This window comes from Solenopsis invicta, chromosome 9 (genome assembly GCF_016802725.1).
Source record: "Solenopsis invicta isolate M01_SB chromosome 9, UNIL_Sinv_3.0, whole genome shotgun sequence".
In the NCBI taxonomy this organism is placed as follows: Eukaryota; Metazoa; Arthropoda; class Insecta; order Hymenoptera; family Formicidae; genus Solenopsis; species Solenopsis invicta.
This window is the reverse complement of record NC_052672.1, coordinates 16,670,379-16,694,209: the sequence shown is the minus strand read 5'-3', so window position 1 is coordinate 16,694,209 and position 23,831 is coordinate 16,670,379. Positions and strand designations below refer to the sequence as shown.

Sequence of the window (23,831 nt, the reverse complement as noted above, 5' to 3'; positions counted from 1 at the left end):
TAATATTTTAATTATAGTATAAATATTGATATATACTACGTGATTATTAATTTCATTCAATTTTAAATTTTCTTTTCAATTAAAATTTTGGAATCTTATGATATCGCATTTACATATATATATATATATATATATATATATATATATATATATATATATATATATATATATAGTACAGTATACTGTTATCGTAAAATTAGAGCTGTAATAACTATTATAATATTTTAATTAATAAATAATTGTATTTATACATAATATGTAACAAAGAATAATGTACATAATTACAAAAAATTTATAAATTTATTTATAGAAAATGAAATAAAACAGAAATTACTGAACGCGTTCTCAATCGTTTTCGTACTGCTAATGAGAGCAAACTGGCAAATATCCAAATTTTAGTTCCATCCTATGCAATATTTAGTCTGTGTTACTTAAGCTTTAGGCTCAGTTCCACTGATAATTTTAGTTAATTAGCTTTGGCCTTCCTATGATCTATTCTATGTTCTGTTACTAATCAGTATTTATAAAACTTGTTATTTATTTTTACTTTTAACACAAATAATTGATAACTTAACAAAGAAAGAATTAGCTTTAATTACAAATCGGAAAGTTTTATTTCATTAGATTTTTATCATTTCTATTGTAAGAATTTATATTATATATATATATATATATATATATATATATTATATATATATATATTTCACATAACATACACACAAATGGCTGGCAAACAAAATAATCTGGCAAACAAAAATTTAAATTTTTGATCTTGTCACTTTGTATATATTAAATGGGTAAATTTTCAATAGAATTGCTTACTAAAAAATTGTGTAAATTTTTAAAAAATTACTTGACAATCTTGACTTTATAAAATCAAGAATGTCAAGAGGGAAAAACCTCAACAGCTATTAAAAAAATATCTGTAAAAAGAATTTTTCAAAATCTATAAGTCATTATAATCTATATAAAATCCTTTCAAATTTAAGATAAAATGTGAGTTACTATAACTTTAGAACATGGAAATTCTTAAATAAAAAGCATTTAAATAACTCTTTAAAAAAGATTTATTATTATATATTTCCAGAAAGTATTCAATAAATTTTATTTTATATTACATTAAGAGAAATTGCGTCATAGAAATGTAGCAACGTAAATACATAATTGTTTATAAATTAAATTGCTTATAAATTCAAATGAATAGAATTGCATTGGTGAATATTAATATTAATGCTGAAGTACTTTCAATATTAAATATGGTAAATGATAATAATAAATGCATAAAGAGAAATATTAATCCGATTCTTCGGATTCTAAATTGATACGACTACCAAACTTGGCATATAATTGTGTTTTTAACTCAGTCATGATAGTCTTCAAATCTGCGCATTTACTTTCTAATCTCGCAATATCCTCTTTTTTCTTACTTTTAGCATCTTCCAAAGAATTCTAAAATAAAAGTTATTAAAACTGATTAATCAGAATGTAAAAAGATAAAAATATGTTGTTGCATAAATTTAAACATTTATCTGAGACATTCTAATATAGATAATGTCATGAATCATGATAATTGTAATAATTGTTTAATCACCTGCGTCTTCTCAAGGCTATGATAGATAAACACTTCTCCAATAAAATATGGTATTTTTGCATCGTCGTCCATAAGAGCTAATTCATCGGAAGCATCCTCCAAATTCTTCAATTCGTTCTGTTAATTACAAACAATCAATTATTGCTCATATAATGCGCGCAAAAATATGCATGACTGTGCGTGACCAAATAAGGTCAATAATGTCTTAAGGATCAATCTTTAATTCTTTCGAACAAATTACCTGCTTTACTCTAAGTTCTTCTTTATAATCTTCCAATTTTGCATTTTGCCTGGCAAATTTATTAATCTTCTGTTGCTCCTCGTAGGTAATATGAACATCAGAATCCTTGCAAAATATAGGTTAGGTTACAAATATATGAAACTATACTGCCATGCTAATTTCTATTTTCTACATTATTTTACCGGCTGAAATCCAGTTTGACTATTTTTCCCACCTGCCATATTTATGTTTTTCTATAGTCAGTTTAATTATTACATTAAAATAATTGTTTAAAATGTGTGGGAAGTTGAATTGGTTGAATTCGAAACCTTGCGTAAAACCATAGGCGCTAGTGACACCCAGTGATGTTATCTGGAGTTTTTTTGTCAAACTGAAAATAATATAACGGATTCTCATGTGTCTCCAATTTTTATTAAGTTTTATAATATATATATATATATATATATATATATATATATATATATATATATATATATATATATATAATAAATTCAAAAATTTAGTAAGATTTCAATATTATCATATTTTAAATATAATTATTTTATATAAAATTTAGAAGTCTATACATATACTAAAAAAGAAAACTTAGTAAAAATTAATTTTGTTGTAAAGCAGACATTTGTTGTCTGCTTTAATTTAACATGTTTTATATATGTATAATATACTTATCAGTTTAGTAAGACGAAACTTTAGCAATAATTTTATGAAATGTATTGTTCTGTTCCACATGGTTTTGCGACTTAAATTAATTTTAATAAATTCGTTTTATAGGACATTAAATTCAATTCAATTTAGTTTTAAAAAAATATTAATTTTAATCTTAATTTTACATAATTTTTATACACAAATAAAATAACAAAATTAAAGACAAGAAATTAAGGATGATTTTATATTAATAATACAAAAAAGTTTAAATGCATTAAACATTTTTTTTAATGTAATATTAAATGTTAAATGTAAAGGTTTCTTTATTAAAACATATGTTGCACATGTGCCTCTCAAAGCTTCAAAAATTCATCAAAGTTATTAGGAAAGTAAATTACGACAGGAGGAAGTAGGTAATATCGGAGAAATGGCAACGTTCGTCTGATTAAACAGCTCGAAAAATCGTCAGAGTTATTAGGAGTACAGAATTAGCGAGTAGGTTTACTGGATTTAGAGGTAGAATAATCCCCACTCCATAGGCAGAAAGCCTACGCAGTAATTGGCTAAACCTACAATGATGGCTTCCCGGCGCCGGCCAATTCAACGCGTCGGTACGCGAGTGATAGACACCCCCGCCTCGAAAACATTAACCAATCAGCGCGTCGATACGTGAGGGATAGAGACGGCCCTTGTTCGAAAATCCTGACCAATCAGCGCGTCGATAGAGACTCATGCAGCGTACTTTCGGCAACTTCCTTGCTTATTCTGCTTTCCTGATACTTCAAACAATATTTTTCGGTATTTTGAATGCTGCAAGACCCAATTCTAGCCTACCTTATTTATCGACATATCTTCTAACAACTTTTACCGATTTTTGAAGCAATCCTGAAGAACACATAATTAATTATTTTTAATTTAACTTAATTTTTCTTGCAATATGTATAATAAAAATAATCTTTATTGAAAAATTAAACTAACTTGTCTTACGTAACATTGAAAAGAACTTTTGAGAATTTAAGTTTAATAAAACAAAAGATTTTAACAACAATTTAATGTTATTTTACAATGAAATTTTGTGTAGAAGCATTTGCTAATTTTTCTATATTTTCATTGTTAATATATGATAGACTCATTAATGTAGCAATAGCAAGCAAAAGATTTCAGTAATGATCCCAATGATAAATGTTGTATATATATATATCAAAAATTATAAATTTTTAATGATGTGTAATTGATTATCATTTTATTTTTTACAATTATAGTGTTTTTGACTGCAGTGGATTTTAACCCCGGTTCGTCATTTGCCGAAATCGTCCGTTCTAATTGGACAATTCCGGTAAACGGCGACGAACCTGGATTAAAACTCACTGCAGTCAAAAACGCAATTAGATGAATTGAAAATGGAGAAATTTCATATTTGTAGAATAGAAGTGAGGATGATGCTTTCATATTTAATGATATTTTTTAATCTATTTTAATGACGTAAAAGAGAAGATAAAGCATCATATATGTATATATTACAAAATAAAATTTTATATTAAGTTTTAAGATAAATTGTTATCTTAGGAATAATTCTACAATATAGAGCAAAATAATTAACAATCTCCTTTTTGATATTAATCTTTTATATAATTTGTTGTAGTCTAATGTTTACAATTAAAGAACATTAATTTCTTTTCCTATTTTCAAATGTAAAGATTAATTTGGATTCCTTAGTCTCTGGTGTATTCATGGACATAGACCTTCGTATTTTGTTTTGCAACATCTTTTCTCTAGCAGGTCTTAATTTTCTGTTTGGCACATGTTTTAATGCCTCTTTCCAGTCTCCTGTGTGTCTCAGGTCCAACATTATTTTCAACGACTGGTCAAGTGTAAGATTCTTAGAAGAGCTAGCACCCCACTCAAGATATTGATCTATGGGAAATTTAGCCATGCGGATACCTTCCTTCTTAGCTTTTGCCAAAGACAATGGTTGCGAATCACTCTACAAATAAATGAAAATCCAATTCAATAAAGAAAGATAAGTAGTGTATTTACAACATAAAATCTTGTCAGCTTACCTTGTCTACTAGTGCACCTATAATATAAACTGCATCTGGATCGAATTGGGTTAGATTTACCCTACAATGTGGAGTGAGATACACTAACTCATTCTTAGGAAATATATCTAAATAAGATTGCGATGTTACTACCACTGGAAAATCGTCGTCCAACAAAGTAGGTATGTTTTGTTGAAGATTACGTCTAAGTAATCCATCTTTGTTAAAATTACAGAAGTACATAAACATGGGATTAACGTGGTTGCGATTGCTTGCAAATGCCAGAGATAGTTGCTTGGCGCAATTATGTATCTCTCGTTGGTTCATTTCATTATCATAACCACAGTCAAACACTATCTTTGGTTCAAACATCATACTTTGGATCATTTTACCATTGTAGAAGTGATTTATAGTTGTGTCATATATACGCATAAATAGTGTATTATGCAAAAGTCCATATTTTATTTCACCAGTGTCCTCAACTTGCTTTTCTTTTTCCTTTTTATCTAGCATTTCAGATTTTCTCATCTCTTGTTTTAGCTTAACATTTTCACGTGATCTCTCATTTTTCCACAAAAATTCAAGATACCTTCTGTACAACAAAAAAATGTGCTTCAAACAAAATCAACCAAATTTCATTAAACAATCAATCAAAAATATTTTCTGATAAAGAAAAAGAAAAATAGGAAATAATATACTGACTTTCTTCTTGTCTTGGTTGCTGTGTTTAACAGCGTCAACCAATCTTTCGGCTCAATATTGGTAGGAACCCTTTCAGCATTGTGTCGCATGACATCCACTTCTAACTCCAATATTTGAAAGCGCTTGTTATTCTCGGGATCGGAGAGCAACTTTTCAAGTTCCTGCTGATCTAACTTTTGTTGTTGAGCTTTTAACTCGGCACTTGTTACATTTTGATCTTTGATAGTAGAATGACAGTAAAACTGTTTACGAGCCATATTATTCAAATACCGAATGTTTGCACAAGAGAGAAATTCAGGTATCAAGACACTTTCGTGGAACGATGACGCTAAAAGTTTCCTAGAAATCCTAATTGAGACTGTCAAACATTTCTTCATGTTATTAAACATTCTGTAATTTTATTTAATTATTACGATTTTTTGTAGCAAAAATCGTCACGATGTTATAAACTGCGCCAATGACTCTCTAAACTTAACCTAAGCAGTTTGATCAACAATAGAAGTGCACATGATTTTCGGACATTTTACACGGTTCATACCGCATCCAATGGATGCATTCAAGGCCTCTTTCACTAATCTAACCGATTGGTTAGTCCATTGGAATTGACCAATAGCATTTGTTATTTCACACAATAGGCGATGCAATTGATCAATTCCAATGGACTAACCTCTCGGTTAGCTCTAACCGAGATGTGAAAGAGGCCCGCAGTATTAGGGTTGGTTTATAATAGCCGTTGCCGTAAGAAATTGGCCAATCAGGATCGATTTATAGAAGAATAGTTGACTATGATTGGTGAATTTCTTACGGTAACAGCTATTATAAACTAACTTATGATCGCTCACCGAGAGGCAAAGTAACAATTAAATGTGATTGGTTCTTATCTTTAGATCCAATCAACCACATTAATAGAGAATTTTTGCAGACTCGAGAACTCGAGAGTCTTTTATCCTGTAGCCAATCAATAATCTTGAAAACATGGTCATATGGCAAACGAAAAAATAACCCTGATAGCGTTTTCCACTGCAGTGGGTTTTAACCCAGGTTTGTCGCTATTTGCCGGAATCGTCCAATTAGAACGGACGATCGTGGGTTAAAATCCACTGCAGTCGAAAACGCTATCAACAGCCAATCGAAATTCGCGATGAATTGATGTGACGCGCTCGTGCAACTTCATCTTCATGTACAACGGCCTTTAGTTCACAGTGCATCGCCACGGGTTGGTGTAGACAGTGCTGGATGGTGCAGACGACCGATTTCGTGGATAAAGGTGAGATATCATCAGTTTCAAGTGAAAGCGGGATCTCGTTACGCCCAAATAAGAAAAGCGATATGCTACGTGGAGATATGTCGCAGTCGCATCGGGAGGGATAACACACGGCTGCTCGCGCGACTTCCGTTCGTCACGGCGAACGGTTATATTGCATATGTACTAAAATTGGGTGCCATATTGCGTTTCAGCATTCGGGTCCCGATAGGTGAGAGAAAGAGAGCAGCTGCAACAGCAGCGCGTCATTACTACCTAGATCGCCTCGGACAAACTCGGACGAACTGCTGTGGATAACCCGTACGGGGACTGTACATCCCTTATCTCGCCGTTTTTTTTACATCATCATGGACGAATCTGATCGCGAGGAGATCGCGGCACGCCGGTGGCGACAATATGCAAGTGTAGTGTGAACGATTCGGATTCAGCACAGTTGCTCCAAATCGCTCTCCGCGTAGTGTACGAATTGGCACAACGGATATTGTGGATCGCGCGATTCGCGTTAGCGGTGACGAGAACAAAGAGAGAGAGAGAGAGAGAGAAAGCAAGATTCGTGTGATCTGTGCGAGCGGTTGGTTTACGTGTGTTTGTGCGTCGTCGTGAGCTTCCCCCCCCGTCCGTATCGCGCTCGCCATGACGTTGCTGTGAAATCCGTATCCCAATAATATCAATCCCGATGTTGGCCATAGGATTGCGCCAATGTAACTTTCGTGCTTTTAACGCGGCGAAGAGAACTCTGGGCGGCGGCGGCGGCGGCGGCGACGGCAGCGACGACGACAGCGGCAGCAGCGGCGACGTCGGCAGCGACGGCGGCGGCGGCAACTCGTGGATACCGAAGAAAGCTTCAAACGCGTTTGAAGCTTTCGAGGTCGTATTCATGGAACTATGAACCTGGACTCGTTGTCTTTTACTTTGTCACAAATCAGTTATTTGGTTGCGAATTTGAGTAAGAAAAATTTCGAGGACAGCTGTCGGCGCATATCGGGCGTGAGTATCTGCTCCGATCTCGGAACTCGTTTCCGCCTAAATGCTTTCAACAAATCGCCACTTGTTTTCCTTCCTCATCTTTGTCCTTTCCCGTTTCCCTCTATACCGTCCTGCGCATCTTTTAAAAGTTCCCCGCGAGCTTTACCTCCCCCACTCTTCACCGAAGTCGTAGACTTCGAAAAACACAGGAAGCGACGAGTTCGCGTGCCTTTGGCCTCGTTCACCGTCGATCTTCCATCACAGTACACGGCGCGAACGTAGATATACGTGCCTACGGAGCAACGTGGAAATTGCACATGGTACACGTCCATGTGTACCGCGTAGCTCGCGCGTTATTGAGACACTTCCATGTCAAAGGTATTTTCTAATATGCCTGAATCGTCTATCTACTTGTCTCCTAACGTACGCTTTCGAATTGTGGGATTACCTTTTTTATGTGTATATCTACCAGTCTAGTGTTTACTTCCATTCTATCTTAGCCTCATAAACGGGATCTCTTTATTCCTCTGCTTCGACATTCTATATTCTTCAAAACTACATTTTGTATTTTTCTTTCATTACTTTCTTTATTACAAAGATATCTTTTAATCTCTCTTTATAAAGTTTATTAAAATGTAAATTAAATATTACATCAATTATAGATTACAAATGTGTGTGTGTGTGTGTGTGTGTGTACACACACACACACACACACATACATACATACATTGATGTTTTGTATATTGTCAAAGTCATCAAAGGTCAAGTGCAGAGCAATTGTGAACTAATTCTGATTTTTTTTACAGTATGTGCAGTGGCATGGTCTAGAGGTGGACCGACACTTGTTACGCTGTCTGATCTCGTGCGTTGACTTTTCGAAGGGCGAACCATCAGATTCGAGTGGGAAAGATTATTTCCAAGCAAAGTTACTAAAACAGGAGTGCAATAGCTTATTGAGCAAACCTTCTTTTACATCTACTTTGTGCTTTGCCATAGATAATCCTTTACACCATCAAAAGGTATTTATGAAAAATTATGTATTATTGTCACAAATAAATCATATAATTTATTTATAGATCGAATGTACACTAATACTGTATATTTTTTAGTCATTGAATCCTACTCCCAAGTTTTTTGTCAATTTGAAAAAAACACTTGGCCTGACCTTGGTACAGGAGGTCGCATTTGCGATTGCGTTACAGCAATCGGAAAACGCGGAAATTCGTGCTTTAGCCTTAGAGCATACTCAAAAGCAGCTACTTGAGTTAATAAAGAATTATATAAACTCTGAGACGAGCAACAAACATCACGAGGGTGGTTTGCACGATTCTTTGCCTCAAGTCCTTCATTTGATACTTATCCAGGCTTTTAATACTGCCAATCCATACAATCTACCTACGGAAACGAAAGAAAAGTTTCGCAAACATTTGAGACGCGACTTTCCTCGTGAATTGGTACCAGTGGTGTTAGCACCATTTCTGTATCCAGGAGACGAGGAACCTCTGCAATTCAAAATCGAATTAAACATGGCCGTCACTCAAATGGTAAAATTATTGTATATTATGTATTATAAAATTATTTATTGATGGCATTAAGTCACTAATACAAGCTGCAATACATTTCTTCATTTCAGGATAGTAACACTCTTGTAGAGTTGATTATGGAATTAGGATATAGTTTTACTACTAGCATAGACGAATGTCGATCGGCATTAACGGGCTTAGGTGCCAGGGAGATATCCCCAGCATGTGTTGCTCGTGTATTGTCACAAATGGCACGTAGCTGCAGCAACCTCGATGATGCTGGAGGCCTACAAGCGTTTTGGGGCAATTCGACCGCCTCACAGGACTCGAATAAAGAAAAACCAGCGGATAGTACCATTCCTACAACATGGAACGTTGAAATATTCGTTCTCACGTTGAAAGAAATAGTAAGTTTGTTCACATTTTTATAATTACTTTAAAATATTATAAAATTTATCTTTTAATGCTATATACTGATATTCAGATTATACGTTACATAAACAACTGCGATCAATATTTTCTTTTTATTCCAGCAATCTACATTGTCTTGGAATGAAGTCATCATAAAATTAGATCATCCAGAATTTATTATCAAGGATAGGCAAGGTTTAAATTTACTGATTACGGGTCTCAAGCTAGGCCTGCAGCAACAGGGATATCCACCTGACATGTTTCCCGTTGAACTCTTGTATCGACACTGGGAAAATGTAGAAGGCCAATTTTCTTTAATTCAGCAAATTCTCAAATGCCCGGATATATTTTGCTTCGCTGACTATCCGTACCATTCCGTGACAGTCGATGTATTGAAAGCGGCACCTGAGGGCGATAGCAAGGAAGGGCAAACGTGGCGATCGTTGAACATAGTCGAGTTGCTTTTGCACATGGCCGAAAGAGGCTTGTACAACCCTGTGCAGGAAATCTTCAAATGGCCACTTCAGCATTGCCCAGATGTGCTCATCTTGGCTTTATTGCAGATAAATCCACCTTTCACGTTACTGAGACAGGAATTGTTCACCACGCTGTTGCCAATCTTTCTTGGCAATCATCCAAATTCTGCTGTGATACTGCATCATGCGTGGCATGCTAATAATCCCAAGATAAAGACACTTATAATGCATGCTATGGCAGATTGGTATACACGCGGTGATCACGATCAAACAAGATTATCGCGAATCTTAGATGTCGCCCAGGATTTGAAAGCACTCTCTGCTTTACTTAATTCGCAGTCATTTCCATTCGTCATTGATCTTGCCTGTTTAGCTTCTCGACGAGAGTATCTGAAACTTGAAAAATGGTTAACAGACAAGATTAGAGATCATGGAGAAGTTTTTGTTGCTGCATGTGTGAAGTTTCTACAACGACGATGTCCTCAAGTTATGGGTCCTGGTATCAAAGAAGATCCTACGGTTCCCAAGGCAAGCCAACTGCCACAAGAAACACTCACAACAATCTTAGCTTGCTTGCAAGTTTGTGCCGGGTACGTTTTCTTAAGAAATTTATATATACACATAGACATTTAACCGTTTATAAGCATTCATCTGATTTTTCTGTTTTTATATATCATAGAAGTGTCTCACAAGAACTTTCGGAATTAATAATGACGATGGTGCAGAATTGCAGTCTAATGCTAAGTAAGAGCACCATGAACAGACCTCCACCGCCAGGAGTTCTGAGACATCGAGGATTAGAACCATTTAATCCAGCAACTTTAGGAAGCCAAGTATGATCGTTGATCTTTTTTTGATCATGTATTTATTCTTTTCTTAATAGATATGAATATTACGTAGTTTAATTATCTCTGAATTTATAGCTTTTTCTAACTTGTTTTTTATTAGATTAAATAAATTTTCCATTTATTACTAAGAAGGGACATGCCACAGATGTCTGACGCAGATTTGATTCTTCTTGAAATATGTTGCTAAACACGAAAATCTAAGAGACCCGTATTTTTTTATATTGGCGGAATCTCATGTTTAGGGGGTGAAACACCTTTTGGAAAAAAAAACGGTATTTCTCTTTCCGGACGAATATCGTCGAAAGTAGGAGACAGAAAAAATTTTTTTTTAACAAAAGTACGATTTAAAGAGTACTTTAAAGTTGTAAAGAAAAAAAAAATTTTTATTTTGTTTTACAAAATACCCTCATCACCCAAAGTTTTTTCAAATTGTTCAAATTTTATTATATATGGTTGAATTTGGAAAAAAATACCTTTAATTTGGCTGAAAAAAAATTTGAAAAACTTTGAGTGGTGGAGTATTTTGTTAAACAAAACAAAAAAAATTTTTTACAACTTTAAACCATACAACTTTTGTTAAAAAATTTTTTTCTGTTTTACTTTTGACGATATTCACTTCGAAAGAGAAATATCGTTTTTTTTTTCCCCCCAAAGGAGCGTTTCACCCTCTAAACATAAGATTCCGCTGATATAAAAAAATACAGGTCTCTTAGATTTTCATGTTTAACAATATATTTCAAGGAGAATCAAATTGACGCCGGACACCCGTGACATGTCCCTTGTAAGTTTTATTTAAAATCATGCATTGTAAATGTATGTGACTGTTTACATTATTGTTATTTTCTACAGCTATTTTCTTCAAAGCAAGTGGATCCTCTTGGAAATCTTAATACAAGTCTTGCTTCCATGGGTCTTGGAACAGGTCTTGGGCCTCCAAGTAGCTCCGCATTTAATTTACCTGGCGCGCTAGGTCCCCTGGTTTCGGCGCCTGGCTCTCCCTCACGACTCATGGGACCTTCTCCAAGTCCATTTCCTACTATGTTGCCATTATCCTCACAATTACACTCAGGTCCAGTTGGTACTCAGGGACCCTCTGTGCTCCCTAGTGGTACGATAGGTGGATTAGGGCGTCTCGGACCACCAGCCGGTATTGAAAAAGCAAGAATACCGGAAACCTCCAATTTGTTTCCAGATATGGGACAAAATGTATCTAAAGAGGTCGAGGACGAAGCTAATAGCTATTTTCAACGTATATACAATCATCCACCGCATCCGACTTTATCGATTGATGAAGTGCTTGATATGTTGAAAAAATTTCAAGATTCTGGTATTAGACGGGAAAGAGAGGTGTTCAACTGTATGTTACGAAATTTATTTGAAGAATACAGATTTTTCCCACAATATCCAGAAAAAGAATTGCAAATAACGGCACAATTGTTTGGTGGGATTATTGAGAGAGGTCTTGTTAACAGTTACGTGACACTTGGATTAGCGTTGCGATTCGTCCTTGATGCGCTTAAAAAACCAGAAGGCAGCAAGATGTATTATTTTGGCATAACAGCTTTGGATCGATTTAAGAGTCGTTTGAAGGAATATCAAACATACTGCGAACATGTTAGAACGATTTCGCATTTCGCTGAATTTCCACCTCACCTAGTGGAATATATAGAGTATGGATTACAAGGGCAAGAACCACCGTCGAGACCGCAGGGTCCAAAAACTTTAGCAGCAATGTTAGCTCCAGTTACAACCCCGTACAAAACTATGACTACGACTACCATCACAACTAGCACCACGCAAGCAAAACCATCTACGACTCCAACTACGTCTCTCTCGGCCAGAGTAAGTTCAATAATAAAAAATTTTAGATTTGGAATGCTTGCTTTGAAATTTCATTCCATACTTGTGTAATACAATGCATTTATTTTCACAGCCCTCTATGCCATCTGTCGCAAATGCAACTAATATCGATACATTGCTTGTGGCAACAGATAAAGAAGAAAAAATTACGACGCCACCGGAAGCTTTGCAGGACAAAACTGCTTTTATTTTCAATAATCTCAGCCAATTGAATTTGCAGCAAAAATGTGACGAGATCCGCGAAATTGTCACGGAAGAATACTGGCCGTGGATGGCACAGTATTTAGTGATGAAACGTGCCAGCATAGAATTGAACTTTCATGCTTTATACTCGAATTTTCTAGATTGCATAAAATTACCTGAAGTGAATAAAATGGTCACAAGAGAAACATTCCGAAATATTAAAGTGAGTGTAATGAAGAATTTTGTAAATTATCTTCCACAGTTCTTTATAAAGAAAGAAATTATCTTTCACAATTCTTTAAAATTTTTATATAAATTTATTTTATCTTTTAAGGTTCTCTTACGAAGTGATAAAGGAATAGCTAATTTCTCTGATCGATCGTTGTTGAAAAATTTAGGACACTGGCTCGGAATGTTGACACTTGGCAGGAATAAGCCTATTTTACAGGTATATGATTATGACAAATATATTGTTACTTTATTATAATACTATTGTATAAATTTTGTCACATTTTAATTAAAATTACAGATAGACATAGATTTGAAAAGCTTACTTGTTGAAGCATATCACAAAGGGCAACAAGAACTTCTTTATGTAGTACCTTTTGTTGCAAAAGTACTTGAGAGTTGTGCGAAAAGTCGTGTTTTTCGACCACCCAATCCATGGACCATGGCAATTATGAACGTTTTAGCCGAATTACATCAAGAACCTGATTTGAAGCTGAATTTAAAATTTGAAATAGAAGTACTTTGCAAGAATCTAAGCATTGATGTTGGAGTAAGTGTACTATGTGTTTTTTATTTTAATTACTTGTAACTTGTTATTTATTAAAATTAAATATTTTTGTTTGTACATAGGAACTAAAACCGGTCATTTACTTGAAAGATCCCGAAAAATTGCGCAATCTAGAGTATCAGTTATCACATCCGAATAAGAAATCAGAGACGACTAATAATCAACAGCAACCTCAGGGGCCTATAGAGGAGTTAGTTGGTCCGACAACGAGCGGCACCATCAATCCTCAAACTGCGCCACCAGTAAACACAACACCTTCGTTACCGGCTGGTCCACCAGAACCACGATTTAATTACATGGATATATCTGTAACGGGCATTGCTAATATATCTCAACACATTACTATTAACAATCAAGTATGGAAAATTATTTTTCTATATGGAATTTTCTTATTTTTATCAAACAAATATTAGAAGTAGAAGTATAGTTAGATTAAATTATATATAACGCAATGCACATTTTATGGGTATGTAAAATGAATTTCAGTTACCGTTATTCCAAACGCATCCTCATTTGAAACAGTTTATACGCCCAGCGGTTGAAAGAGCAATTCAGGAATGGATCCATCCTGTGGTAGATCGGTCTATTAAAATTGCTCTTACAACCAGCGAGCAAATTGTGAGGAAAGATTTTGCTTTGGATCCAGAGGAAGTACGAATGCGTACAGCAGCGCGTCATATGGCGCGTAACTTAACCGCTGGCATGGCTATGATCACATGTCGTGATCAGGTAAGCCTATAATATAATAAACAGAAAAAAACAGCAGTCTAAAAATAATTATTAGTCACATAATAGTATATACTAATAAAGCAATATTTTATTATAAGAGTATAATAAGAATACTCTAAGAGTATTTATTTTATTATTATTGAGTTAACAAGATTATTCTTAATTAGATTTTCATGTGTTGTTAATATATCATTTTTTTTTGGGGGGGGGTATAAGGTTTTCAAAGTTTTCATATCTTCGATAACGATATATAATTGCATATTAACATTTAGATAAAAAAAAGTTATAATGTCGTTGAACTGTATATTAATTTCTTACCTGTTTGCATATAGATTTTGGCATCAATTAGTACGAATTTGAAACAAGCCTTTCTCACAGCGTTGATTGGTACAACTCCACAGCAGAAGGAACTTGTTGAACAAGCAGCAAGTGTAGTTGCTGCTGATAACATGGAATTGGCATGTGCGTTCGTACAAAAAACTGCTATTGAGAAAGCAATACCTGAAATGGATAAACGGTTACTAAACGAAATTGAGTTGCGAAAAATCGCTCGGCAAGAAGGAAGAAGATATTGTGATCCTCTTGCTAAATATCAAGCTGAGAGAATGCCAGAGCAGATAAGGTTGAAAGTCGGTGGCGTAACGCCTCAGCAAATGGCTGTATACGAAGAGTTTGCAAGAAATATTCCGGGATTTCTTCCTCTCTCTGAACGGGATACACAAACACTCTTTATACCGAAACCTATTTCGGTAAGTATCATTTTTGTGTTTTATATTAATATATTTGAAAGGTTTGCGATCTTTCATTTGGTTTATTTTTTTCTTTTTTTTTTTTATTATTATGTCCTAAAGGAGGCTCCTCTTACTGCATTCACACCCAACTCTGCGGTGGCAGTCGCTACAGCACAACAAGTAGCAGCCTATGCAACTGTAGCAGTTAGCAACGACGAAGTGGGTGCAATGTTGGAAAAACTTGCAACAGAAGTTGAAGTCTTGTTAGCTGCTATGGTACCTGCGGCACCTCCACCGCAACACGCTATCCTTCATAGTCTTCTAGAATCTATTGTACTCACGAGAAGATCAAGAGATGCCAATGCAGCTATGGCATTATTAAAGAAGGTAAGTTACGCGAGTAATTCAATCAAAATTGCAAAATTATAGACAATTGACAAGTGATAATTATTTCAGGCAGTCGAAGGTTTGCTAGATGGACCCATCTTAAACAGTGGCGTCATCGAGTCTGAAAATCTAATACAGCGCTACAGAGAACTGCACTTACGGATCTTGAAGTGTCTTCAAGACCCACGTGCATATGGTATGCAATGGACCAACAAACACGTGACTCGTTGTCTAATCGAATGCCGGGAAGATTACCGATATAATTTCGAAGCTGTAGACTATCTTATAAGGTACAATATTGGTAACCATGTTTCTAAGGGAATGTATGGAAGACATTGCTAACTATGTATTATTTCGTAGATCTCATTTGATTAGTCTTCCACAATATGACATAGCTGTAGCGCAAGCTGTAGAGGCGGGAAATGCCTTGGCAACAGTATTTGCTATGCAATTGGTTCAACTTTATTTGATTGACGAGAGGCAAGCGACTCATGTTACCGAAACTGACTTATTCCATACGATTGAGATATTGGCTCGAATGTCGCATCATCGAACACCACCAGAAGGGTGAGAATGGATATAATATTTATTAAATTGTAGTTATACTGTGCTTTTATTTATTCAAAAGCATGTATAAATATCTCATATTACTTCAGAATTTCGCTCTACAGACTGACGAGTCTAGTAGAATCACTGCGTGCCAATGTCGATTCTGGTATCTTGGTAGACCGAGCTCCAGCAGGACCTACAGCCCACATTCATTCCGGAATCCTGCAGGTGAGAGTAAGTAGATTGTTCAAATTATTCAATCCAAGTAGATTAATCCAACAATATTTTGTACTGCGTTTTAATGCAGTACAAAGTATTTATTAATATTTGTCGGTATCATGATTATTTAAAAAATATATAAATATAATAATAATAATTGCTGCCATAAATGCTGCAATTTTTATTTATTCTTCAATCAGTCTTTATGATTATAAAGAATATTTTTTAATAATTCATACAATACCGACGAACGTTACTAACAAAGTACGATATACGATTCACGGTATCTTGCAAATCCTAAATGATTAACATATGTTGTGTTTATGTTTTATAGGCTCGCGATTTTGACGATCCACCTGGATTGATGGATAAAACGGAGTATTTGTTACGTGAATGGGTACAAATGCATCATAATCCACAGTACGCACGAGATCCGACGAAGGCGTTTAGCATATTTGTTCATCAAATGAACATTCACGGCATCCTGAAGACCGACGATCTCATCACGAGATTTTTCAAATTGAGTACTCAGATGTGCGTCGAGCTTTGCTACCGAACACTATCAGAAACTGGCTTAGCTCCCTCGATCATACGTGCGAAATGCTTCCACTCATTGGATGCGTTTGTACGTCTCGTGGCACTTCTGGTGAAGCACTCAGGCGATGCTACTAACACTCATACCAAGATTAATCTCTTAAATAAAGTGCTTGGTATTGTAGCCGGAGTGCTGTTACAAGACCACGAAATACGCGGCTCCGATTTCCAACAATTGCCGTACCATAGAATCTTCATCATGCTTTTCTTGGAATTATGCGCGCCTGAACCGGTACTAGAAGCCGTGAATTTCCAAGTTCTGACTGCCTTCTGCCATACCTTACACATCTTACGACCAGCGAAAGCATCAGGCTTCTGTTACGCTTGGCTGGAGTTAGTTTCACACCGAGTCTTCATCGGCCGTATGCTAGCTATCACGCCGCAGCAAAAGTGCTGGGGAATGTATGCGCAGCTTCTCATCGATTTGTTTAAGTACCTCGCACCGTATCTTCGAAATGCGGAGCTAGCGAAGCCTGTAACGAGTCTGTACAAAGGGACGCTACGTGTGTTACTTGTATTGCTTCATGACTTCCCAGAGTTCCTTTGTGATTATCATTATGGATTTTGCGATGTGATACCACCAAATTGCATACAAATGAGAAATCTGATTCTGAGTGCGTTTCCGAGAAACATGCGACTGCCGGATCCATTTACGCCAAATCTAAAGGTCGATATGCTACAGGAGATTGCTCACGCCCCGCGTGTTCTCACCAATTTTGCGTCCACAATACAACCGTTGACATTCAAGAAAGAACTCGACTCTTATTTAAAGGCTCGTGCGCCGGTTACCTTTTTATCTGAACTTCGCAGCAATTTGCAAGTGTCACAAGAGGCTGGTGTGCGTTATAATATTCAACTGATGAATGCTCTAGTGCTTTACGTAGGCACGCAGGCTATTGCACATATTCGCAATAAAGGCCATGCTCCTAATATGTCTACCATTGCACACTCCGCACACATGGACATCTTCCAGAATTTGGCTGTCGATCTGGATACCGAAGGCCGGTATTTGTTCCTAAACGCCATTGCGAATCAGTTGCGGTATCCTAATAGTCACACGCATTACTTCAGTTGTACGATTCTTTACCTATTCGCTGAAGCGAATACGGAAGCGATACAGGAGCAAATTACGAGGGTCCTTTTGGAAAGACTGATTGTCAACAGACCACATCCATGGGGTCTTCTCATCACTTTCATCGAACTGATCAAGAATCCGAATTATAAATTCTGGTCACACGAATTTGTACATTGTGCGCCGGAAATTGAGAAGTAAGTCTTACTTTCTAAAAGATTAAACGTGTGAGAAAATTTTAATTTTATATTGGGAGAATATAGTATGTGTTCTAAAATAAAATTGAAATTAGAATTTTTAATTTTGATATCAATTTCAATTTCTGGATTTTGTTGCATATAATAAAAATGGAAGAAAATTTAGTTGCAACTATTTAATCCTCAACAGGATAAATGCTTGTTCGATTTGATAAAATACTTGATAAGAGAAATAACTTAGAATCGGCCGTATTTTACACAGTGTGAGGTGTAAACTCGAAAACTTTCTAGCATACAATCGACTTGAATGATTCATTCTTCTTTCTTCAAATTTGACATTATTGTTTCAGATTGTTCGAATCCGTAGCTAGATCGTGTATGGTACAGAAGCAGGTTCCCTCAACGGAGACGGAGATTCCAGAGTGATAGAACGTTTTACTTCTCAACTGTCGCTATGTGTACAGTAAAATGAAAGTTTAATGACTGAGTATTGCGTGTAAAAAGTTGTTATTGTAGGGATAAATGTACTATTACGTTTAAATTTTTGAGAAGGGTAAATATCGAGTAATCGTAAATAAGTGTGTATCGATTTATATAATGTGTAAGTGAGACTTATTGCGTTAATATTTTAATAAGAAGGAACATTGATTAAGGGGAGCAAAACCTCATACACCTCACTAAACGTGTCTTTCGGACAATGTATTTCACACTGTGTATTATATATAAACGGCATTGTACACATGACACAAATGTCAGTATATACATAATAAAGTGTATCGTGGTTGAACAAGAGTTCACAAAAAAATAACAAATGGTGTTCAACAAATGCAATTATGACGAATGTTTCTCGTGTACGATTTATCTGTAATTTCCCGAAAGAACGTATATAGACATGAGATATGTTGTACAATGCGAGATATTTGTAGAGAGATATAAGCTTTAGAAATTATTTAAGTATACGTTTTGAAATCTGTGACATAGTGCGTAGGATACTACTATATATAGATATGATTTTTTAAGAGAAAGTAGTTACGTAATATGAAAGATCAAAGGCCCAATGTAATTTATTTACACGATTCTTTGGCCTGGAGAATTTCTACTGCGACTTTTAGATTTTTTGATGTAGCAATTTTTGAGTGATACTTATTAAACGATTTATTCAATTTTTTACTATATACATCGTTTGTACAGATTTGAAGCGTTATTTCTAAGAGAGAGATTACAAAGATTGTTGATCGCGCGTAGCGTGATAAGCATCTCTCTCTTTATCGGGAAATTTGGTCGGTAAATTAGGACTGTGCAAGTGACACTTTGCAGGATACATGATACCCGCGACGTTCACTTCGTAATCACCCGACAATATGTACTCATTTGTCACCTCTTGCGGTTGACCCTTCGAATCGAAATTTTGCACAAATCCGAGACATACCTGCAGATCATCATTCAATAAGTTACTTCGAAAAGAAAACAAAAATATTGGTTTTACAGAAAAAAAATGTGAAACCAAATTTACCTGTTTTTTGAACGTAAAACCGTAACCCGTGGTCGTTGTCATTCCGCAGTATTTTCCATTTCGATAAATAGGCTCGCCACCCCAGCACCAAGTGTCGAATTCGAGGTCGTGATCGTTCAACAATAATTGTACATATTTGCGCTTGACTCCTTGCTCACGCTGCCTCAAAAGAGCATCTCTACCTATAAAGTCGACTTCTTTCTGCGAAATGAAGGTTTTATATAAATTTACTTAACAACTTCTCTAAAATGTCAATCTTTAAAGTAAAGTTGTAATTTACATCAAATTTTACTCTCCACGATCTTCCGCATTCTAGGGGAGTAGTGAAAGTATCTAGATCTTGTCCCCAAAATGCGTAAAACTTTTCAACACGTAATGCTCTCGTTGCATAATAACCTGCATGTTTCACTCCGTATTTCGCTCCGGCCTCTATTAGTCTCATATAGACATGTAGAGCAAACTGAAATTATAAAATTTGAAAAATTCTATGGACTTGGAACGCTTTATAAACAAAGAAAACTCGAAAGCAGTTTTACTCAAGTTGTTAAGTACTTCTACCTCGTTTGGAATATACAGAACGTAGCCAAGTTCTCCGGTGTGCGTTAAATTCATCGTACGAATGCCATTGGCAAGTCCGACATCTAATTCCTGATGAACAAAAGCAAGCGGATAGTAAAAGAATTCGAAATTTTGTAATCGATTATATTACTTTGAATGTGAAGAATGGAAAATTCTTTGGATTTAAATCTATGTCCGTCAATTCAGTCAGCAATTTTCTAGTGGCCGGTCCCATTATGCAAATTGCAGTGTATGCCGAGGTGACATCAGATACAGCGACAGAACCATCCACTGGTAGATGACGATGGATCCAATTCTTGCAACGCGTTTGTTGAATAGTTGGAGCAATCATCATGTAACTAACAATAATGTTTTCGGATGTATTCATACACTTATTTTCATTATGTGCAAAGTAATCCGTGTTATTGATGATACAATCAGAAACGTAATCAATTTTTCAATTTTCAAATAAAAAAAAATATATAAGAAACTTATACTTTTTATTTATTTTCTCGGGTAGAATCGTCTTTTTGATTGTTATCAATAACAAACTATTATCACGTGCAATGTAAATTTATTTAAAATATTGCGACTTACTGATTTGGTGCAATTCGCGCTAGACTACAATCGTTCTCGTAACCACCTCGGTGATTTTGCATACCGGTGTGAATAATACTTCCTACAGGTACATCCACATCATTTGAGCACAAATACTGTAGCAAATCCACGACTTCCGTATCGTTCGACTATAATACAAAAACGCAAGATGTTAAGTTATATTTTATTGCAAGTTTAGCAGACAGATACACAAGTCTTTAATTGTACTACTAAATAATTACCCATAGATCAATTTTGGTAAAGGAGGAATAATCACTCAGACCGACTGTTTCTCTGCAAGCAGCGTATTCTTGCGCGACTGCGTCGAACCAAGGAGGCTTACCGAAGGTATTCGTGTAAGCTATTTTATATCTCTGGAAACCATCGGGAAACTCCAAATCTGTTAACAATACATATTTGTAATATTGAAATGGATTCTGAGTTTTGTAGGAAGACATGATACATGAAAATTACCACAGTTATCATCTAATTGAAACCAGGACGGTCTCTCGTAACCCATGACCTGGCCAAAAACGGCGCCCGCATCTCTGAGCTTCGGATAAATCGGCGACATCCTCAGGTTTCTTCCAGTCTTGAACTCGAGATGTGGATACTGCAGGGCGTAGTGCATCCCGGGTACTTCTCGCACTCGATCGCGCAGAAATTTACGATTATTATGTAGCCCAAGGAAACGTGAGACATCCAACTCGTACATATCTAACGAAGTTGAGCCGTTAACTATCAATTCCGCCGTTGCGCGACCAACTCCGCCAGCGGCGGATATTCCGACCTTTAGAAACCATCATTTATCGAAGAATTTCAAGTGTCGATATAATTAAACGATTTAATCAACTTATTGACTAACCGTTTTCATTCCGGCGGCGATGTAGTAGTTACGTATTTCCGGCGCCTCCCCCACGATCCATTTGCAATCAGGGGAGAATGCTTCAGGCCCGTTGCAGAGTCTCTCCAGAACTGCATTTCCTAAACTTGGAATTCTGTGCAACATCTGTTCCAGCAAAATATGAAAGTGATCCCAATCTTCTGGTAAAAATCGTTTATCCATACTTTCTAAATCGAATAAAAATGTTTAATAATCATATTGTAAACAATTCTTGTCAAGTTGGTAAATTAGTGGCATCAAACTATATGAGATTGGTTATTTTGATATAATTTAATATTTAAAAAATTCTTATCTAACCTGGAATCATGCCATCTTCAAACGCTGGTTTTGCGATTGGTTCGAAACCACCGGCTAACAGCCGTCCTTCGTTCTCTCGAAAATAGATATACCCATCTAAGTCGCGTATAACTGGTGTCATTGGATCTAAATTAGCAATTGGTTTAGTGTGTAAATAATAATGTTCTACAGGATGGAGTGGTACCTGAGTGAAAATAAGTAAGGTATTATTTTCAGCCACCAAACTCTTTATGCTTAATAAACTATGTATTAGATACCAACCTTAACATATGGCTCACTGAGTTTACCCACATTCCGTGCCCAAAATCCAGCACAGTTTACAAAATGCTGGCATTTGATGGTACCGCGTGTAGTTTCCACTGCTTCTATCTGGCTGTTCTGATTGATTACTTTCGTAACCGCGCAATTCTCAAATACTGTAACACCTGAGTATAGTGAGAAATAATTAATTTAAGAATAGCTCATACAATTAAGTCTGAATTTTCTTTTAACTATACAATACCTCTTTGTTGTGCTTCTTGAATCAATGTTAAACAGATCTGATATGAATCACCAACACCATCATCTGGAATCCATAATCCTCCAATTAGATCTTCAATGTGTAATAATGGACAGAGAGCTTGAATTTCCTCTGGAGAAACTAAGTGGCACTCAACATCACGTGATCTGAAAAAATAATAAAATTAAAAAAATTATTCATTGTAGCATATTGCTGTGTTTATTAAATATTTACACAGATTGTGCCTTCATTCGCCTGAATGAGGTCATGCGATCTCTTGTACGTGCTAAGGAGAGGCTACCACACTGTTTCCATCCTGTTGATAGACCTTTCTTCTCTAATTCCTTATATAAAGCAATGCTATCCTGCGCAAGTTTCACTTGAGCCAGACTGGGCTTGAAGGCTCCCACTAATCCTGATGCATGCCATGTTGTTCCACCTCCCAATCTAACAAATATATAAAATGTTTGTTGTATAACAAGAAAAGTCATATATGTATACATTAATAAGGATAAAAATAAATTCAATATTCTAAAATATTTAAAAATTTTTATACATTTCTAATAATTAAAAAAATAATATACATTTTTGAGAGATATTTATGTACCTGCCACTTTCTAGCAAAATAGTTTGAAGTCCAAGTCCCATGAGAGATAAGTGATATGCTACTGCACCTCCCATAACTCCACCTCCGCATATAACAACTCGTGCTTCCTTGGGAAGTGCACATTCTGAATTTTCGGCGTCGGTCACCTTCGTGGCCGGTTCTCCTGTTTTGTAAGTGTGAGAGAGAGCTTTTCTTCCTTGCACTGCGCATCTATTGTACAACAGTTTCGATTGTTTCCACATTTTAATTGAGTGAGATTTTAAAATAGCGTCTCTACTAATTTATGTGATAATTAGAGCTTTTAATTTTAAGTAATTTTTTAAAAATTGTATTTAAATGAAAAATACAATAAATACATTTTTTGCGCAGCCAACAATTCAGTTCGGTTGGTGATATCTTTTTTATAAAGTGTTCATAACCTGTAGAGTTATCTCGCACAGCTTTACATCTACACCGTTTCTTTGACTATTTTCGTGTTATATTATTCCTTTCGTTTTTGCAACAAATTGACATATTAGCAACAAATTGACATATGATCATGAAAGTGAAATAAAATTAGAACGCAGGTTAAACAGATTGCGACAAGTTACAGTCTGCATCCGTACTTACTGCACTCTATGCCAATATTTCATTTGCAGACGAATTTTTCAAGAGCGTTGATTGGCTGAAGAATAGAGAATTTCTCAAATCTCTAGAACTTCTCTATTTTGCAACCAATCAACGCTCTTAAATAATTTGACGAAATCATATCCTAAAGCCAAATTCGCATTGCATGAGCATTCAAATAGCCGCGAGTTTTGATAAGTCGACGTTGGACGTCGCATACTGTTCAA

General features: G+C 35.6%; 4 protein-coding genes across 9 annotated transcripts; 1 reads left to right on the top strand and 3 right to left on the bottom strand.

The window, feature by feature from the left end:
• Positions 1 to 1,049: 1,049 nt before the first annotated feature.
• LOC105206207 (prefoldin subunit 4) lies at positions 1,050 to 2,202 on the bottom strand. The gene is made up of 4 exons (XM_011175717.3): positions 2,015 to 2,202; positions 1,833 to 1,937; positions 1,592 to 1,708; positions 1,050 to 1,449 (listed from the first exon to the last, which is right to left on the bottom strand). The coding sequence occupies exons 1-4, from the start codon at positions 2,051 to 2,053 to the stop codon at positions 1,294 to 1,296; spliced, it is 417 nt and encodes a 138-aa protein (XP_011174019.1). The 5' UTR covers positions 2,054 to 2,202; the 3' UTR covers positions 1,050 to 1,293.
• A 1,882-nt stretch (positions 2,203 to 4,084) lies between these two features.
• Positions 4,085 to 5,742, bottom strand: LOC105201850 (mitochondrial ribonuclease P protein 1 homolog). The gene is made up of 3 exons (XM_011170102.3): positions 5,219 to 5,742; positions 4,538 to 5,108; positions 4,085 to 4,461 (listed from the first exon to the last, which is right to left on the bottom strand). The coding sequence occupies exons 1-3, from the start codon at positions 5,605 to 5,607 to the stop codon at positions 4,144 to 4,146; spliced, it is 1,278 nt and encodes a 425-aa protein (XP_011168404.1). The 5' UTR covers positions 5,608 to 5,742; the 3' UTR covers positions 4,085 to 4,143.
• A 1,555-nt stretch (positions 5,743 to 7,297) lies between these two features.
• LOC105201852 (CCR4-NOT transcription complex subunit 1) lies at positions 7,298 to 18,854 on the top strand. 4 transcript variants are annotated; one of them, XM_026133229.2, is made up of 19 exons: positions 7,298 to 7,469; positions 8,255 to 8,467; positions 8,558 to 8,992; positions 9,082 to 9,378; positions 9,505 to 10,448; positions 10,538 to 10,691; positions 11,556 to 12,548; positions 12,640 to 12,972; positions 13,084 to 13,197; positions 13,279 to 13,527; positions 13,608 to 13,901; positions 14,032 to 14,274; positions 14,607 to 15,023; positions 15,126 to 15,392; positions 15,462 to 15,682; positions 15,753 to 15,959; positions 16,064 to 16,169; positions 16,495 to 18,023; positions 18,374 to 18,854. In XM_026133229.2, exons 1-19 carry the CDS (start codon positions 7,368 to 7,370, stop codon positions 18,447 to 18,449), a joined length of 7,194 nt encoding a protein of 2,397 aa, XP_025989014.1. In that variant the 5' UTR covers positions 7,298 to 7,367; the 3' UTR covers positions 18,450 to 18,854. The 4 variants fall into 4 exon arrangements, with proteins under 4 accessions (XP_025989014.1, XP_025989013.1, XP_025989012.1 ...); XM_026133228.2 differs by having other exon boundaries at positions 16,064 to 16,175; XM_026133227.2 differs by having other exon boundaries at positions 16,049 to 16,169.
• Positions 18,855 to 19,152: 298 nt separating this feature from the next.
• LOC105201851 (pyruvate dehydrogenase phosphatase regulatory subunit, mitochondrial) lies at positions 19,153 to 23,611 on the bottom strand. 3 transcript variants are annotated; one of them, XM_011170104.3, is made up of 15 exons: positions 23,355 to 23,610; positions 22,999 to 23,208; positions 22,626 to 22,838; positions 22,395 to 22,558; positions 22,154 to 22,317; positions 21,893 to 22,076; positions 21,557 to 21,762; positions 21,166 to 21,481; positions 20,934 to 21,091; positions 20,692 to 20,840; positions 20,246 to 20,453; positions 20,095 to 20,184; positions 19,817 to 19,996; positions 19,537 to 19,737; positions 19,153 to 19,452 (listed from the first exon to the last, which is right to left on the bottom strand). In XM_011170104.3, the coding sequence occupies exons 2-15, from the start codon at positions 23,070 to 23,072 to the stop codon at positions 19,243 to 19,245; spliced, it is 2,517 nt and encodes an 838-aa protein (XP_011168406.1). In that variant the 5' UTR covers positions 23,073 to 23,208; positions 23,355 to 23,610; the 3' UTR covers positions 19,153 to 19,242. The 3 variants fall into 3 exon arrangements, with proteins under 3 accessions (XP_011168406.1, XP_011168408.1, XP_011168405.1); XM_011170106.3 differs by having other exon boundaries at positions 23,418 to 23,610; XM_011170103.3 differs by having other exon boundaries at positions 22,999 to 23,611.
• Between the last annotated feature and the right edge of the window lie 220 nt (positions 23,612 to 23,831).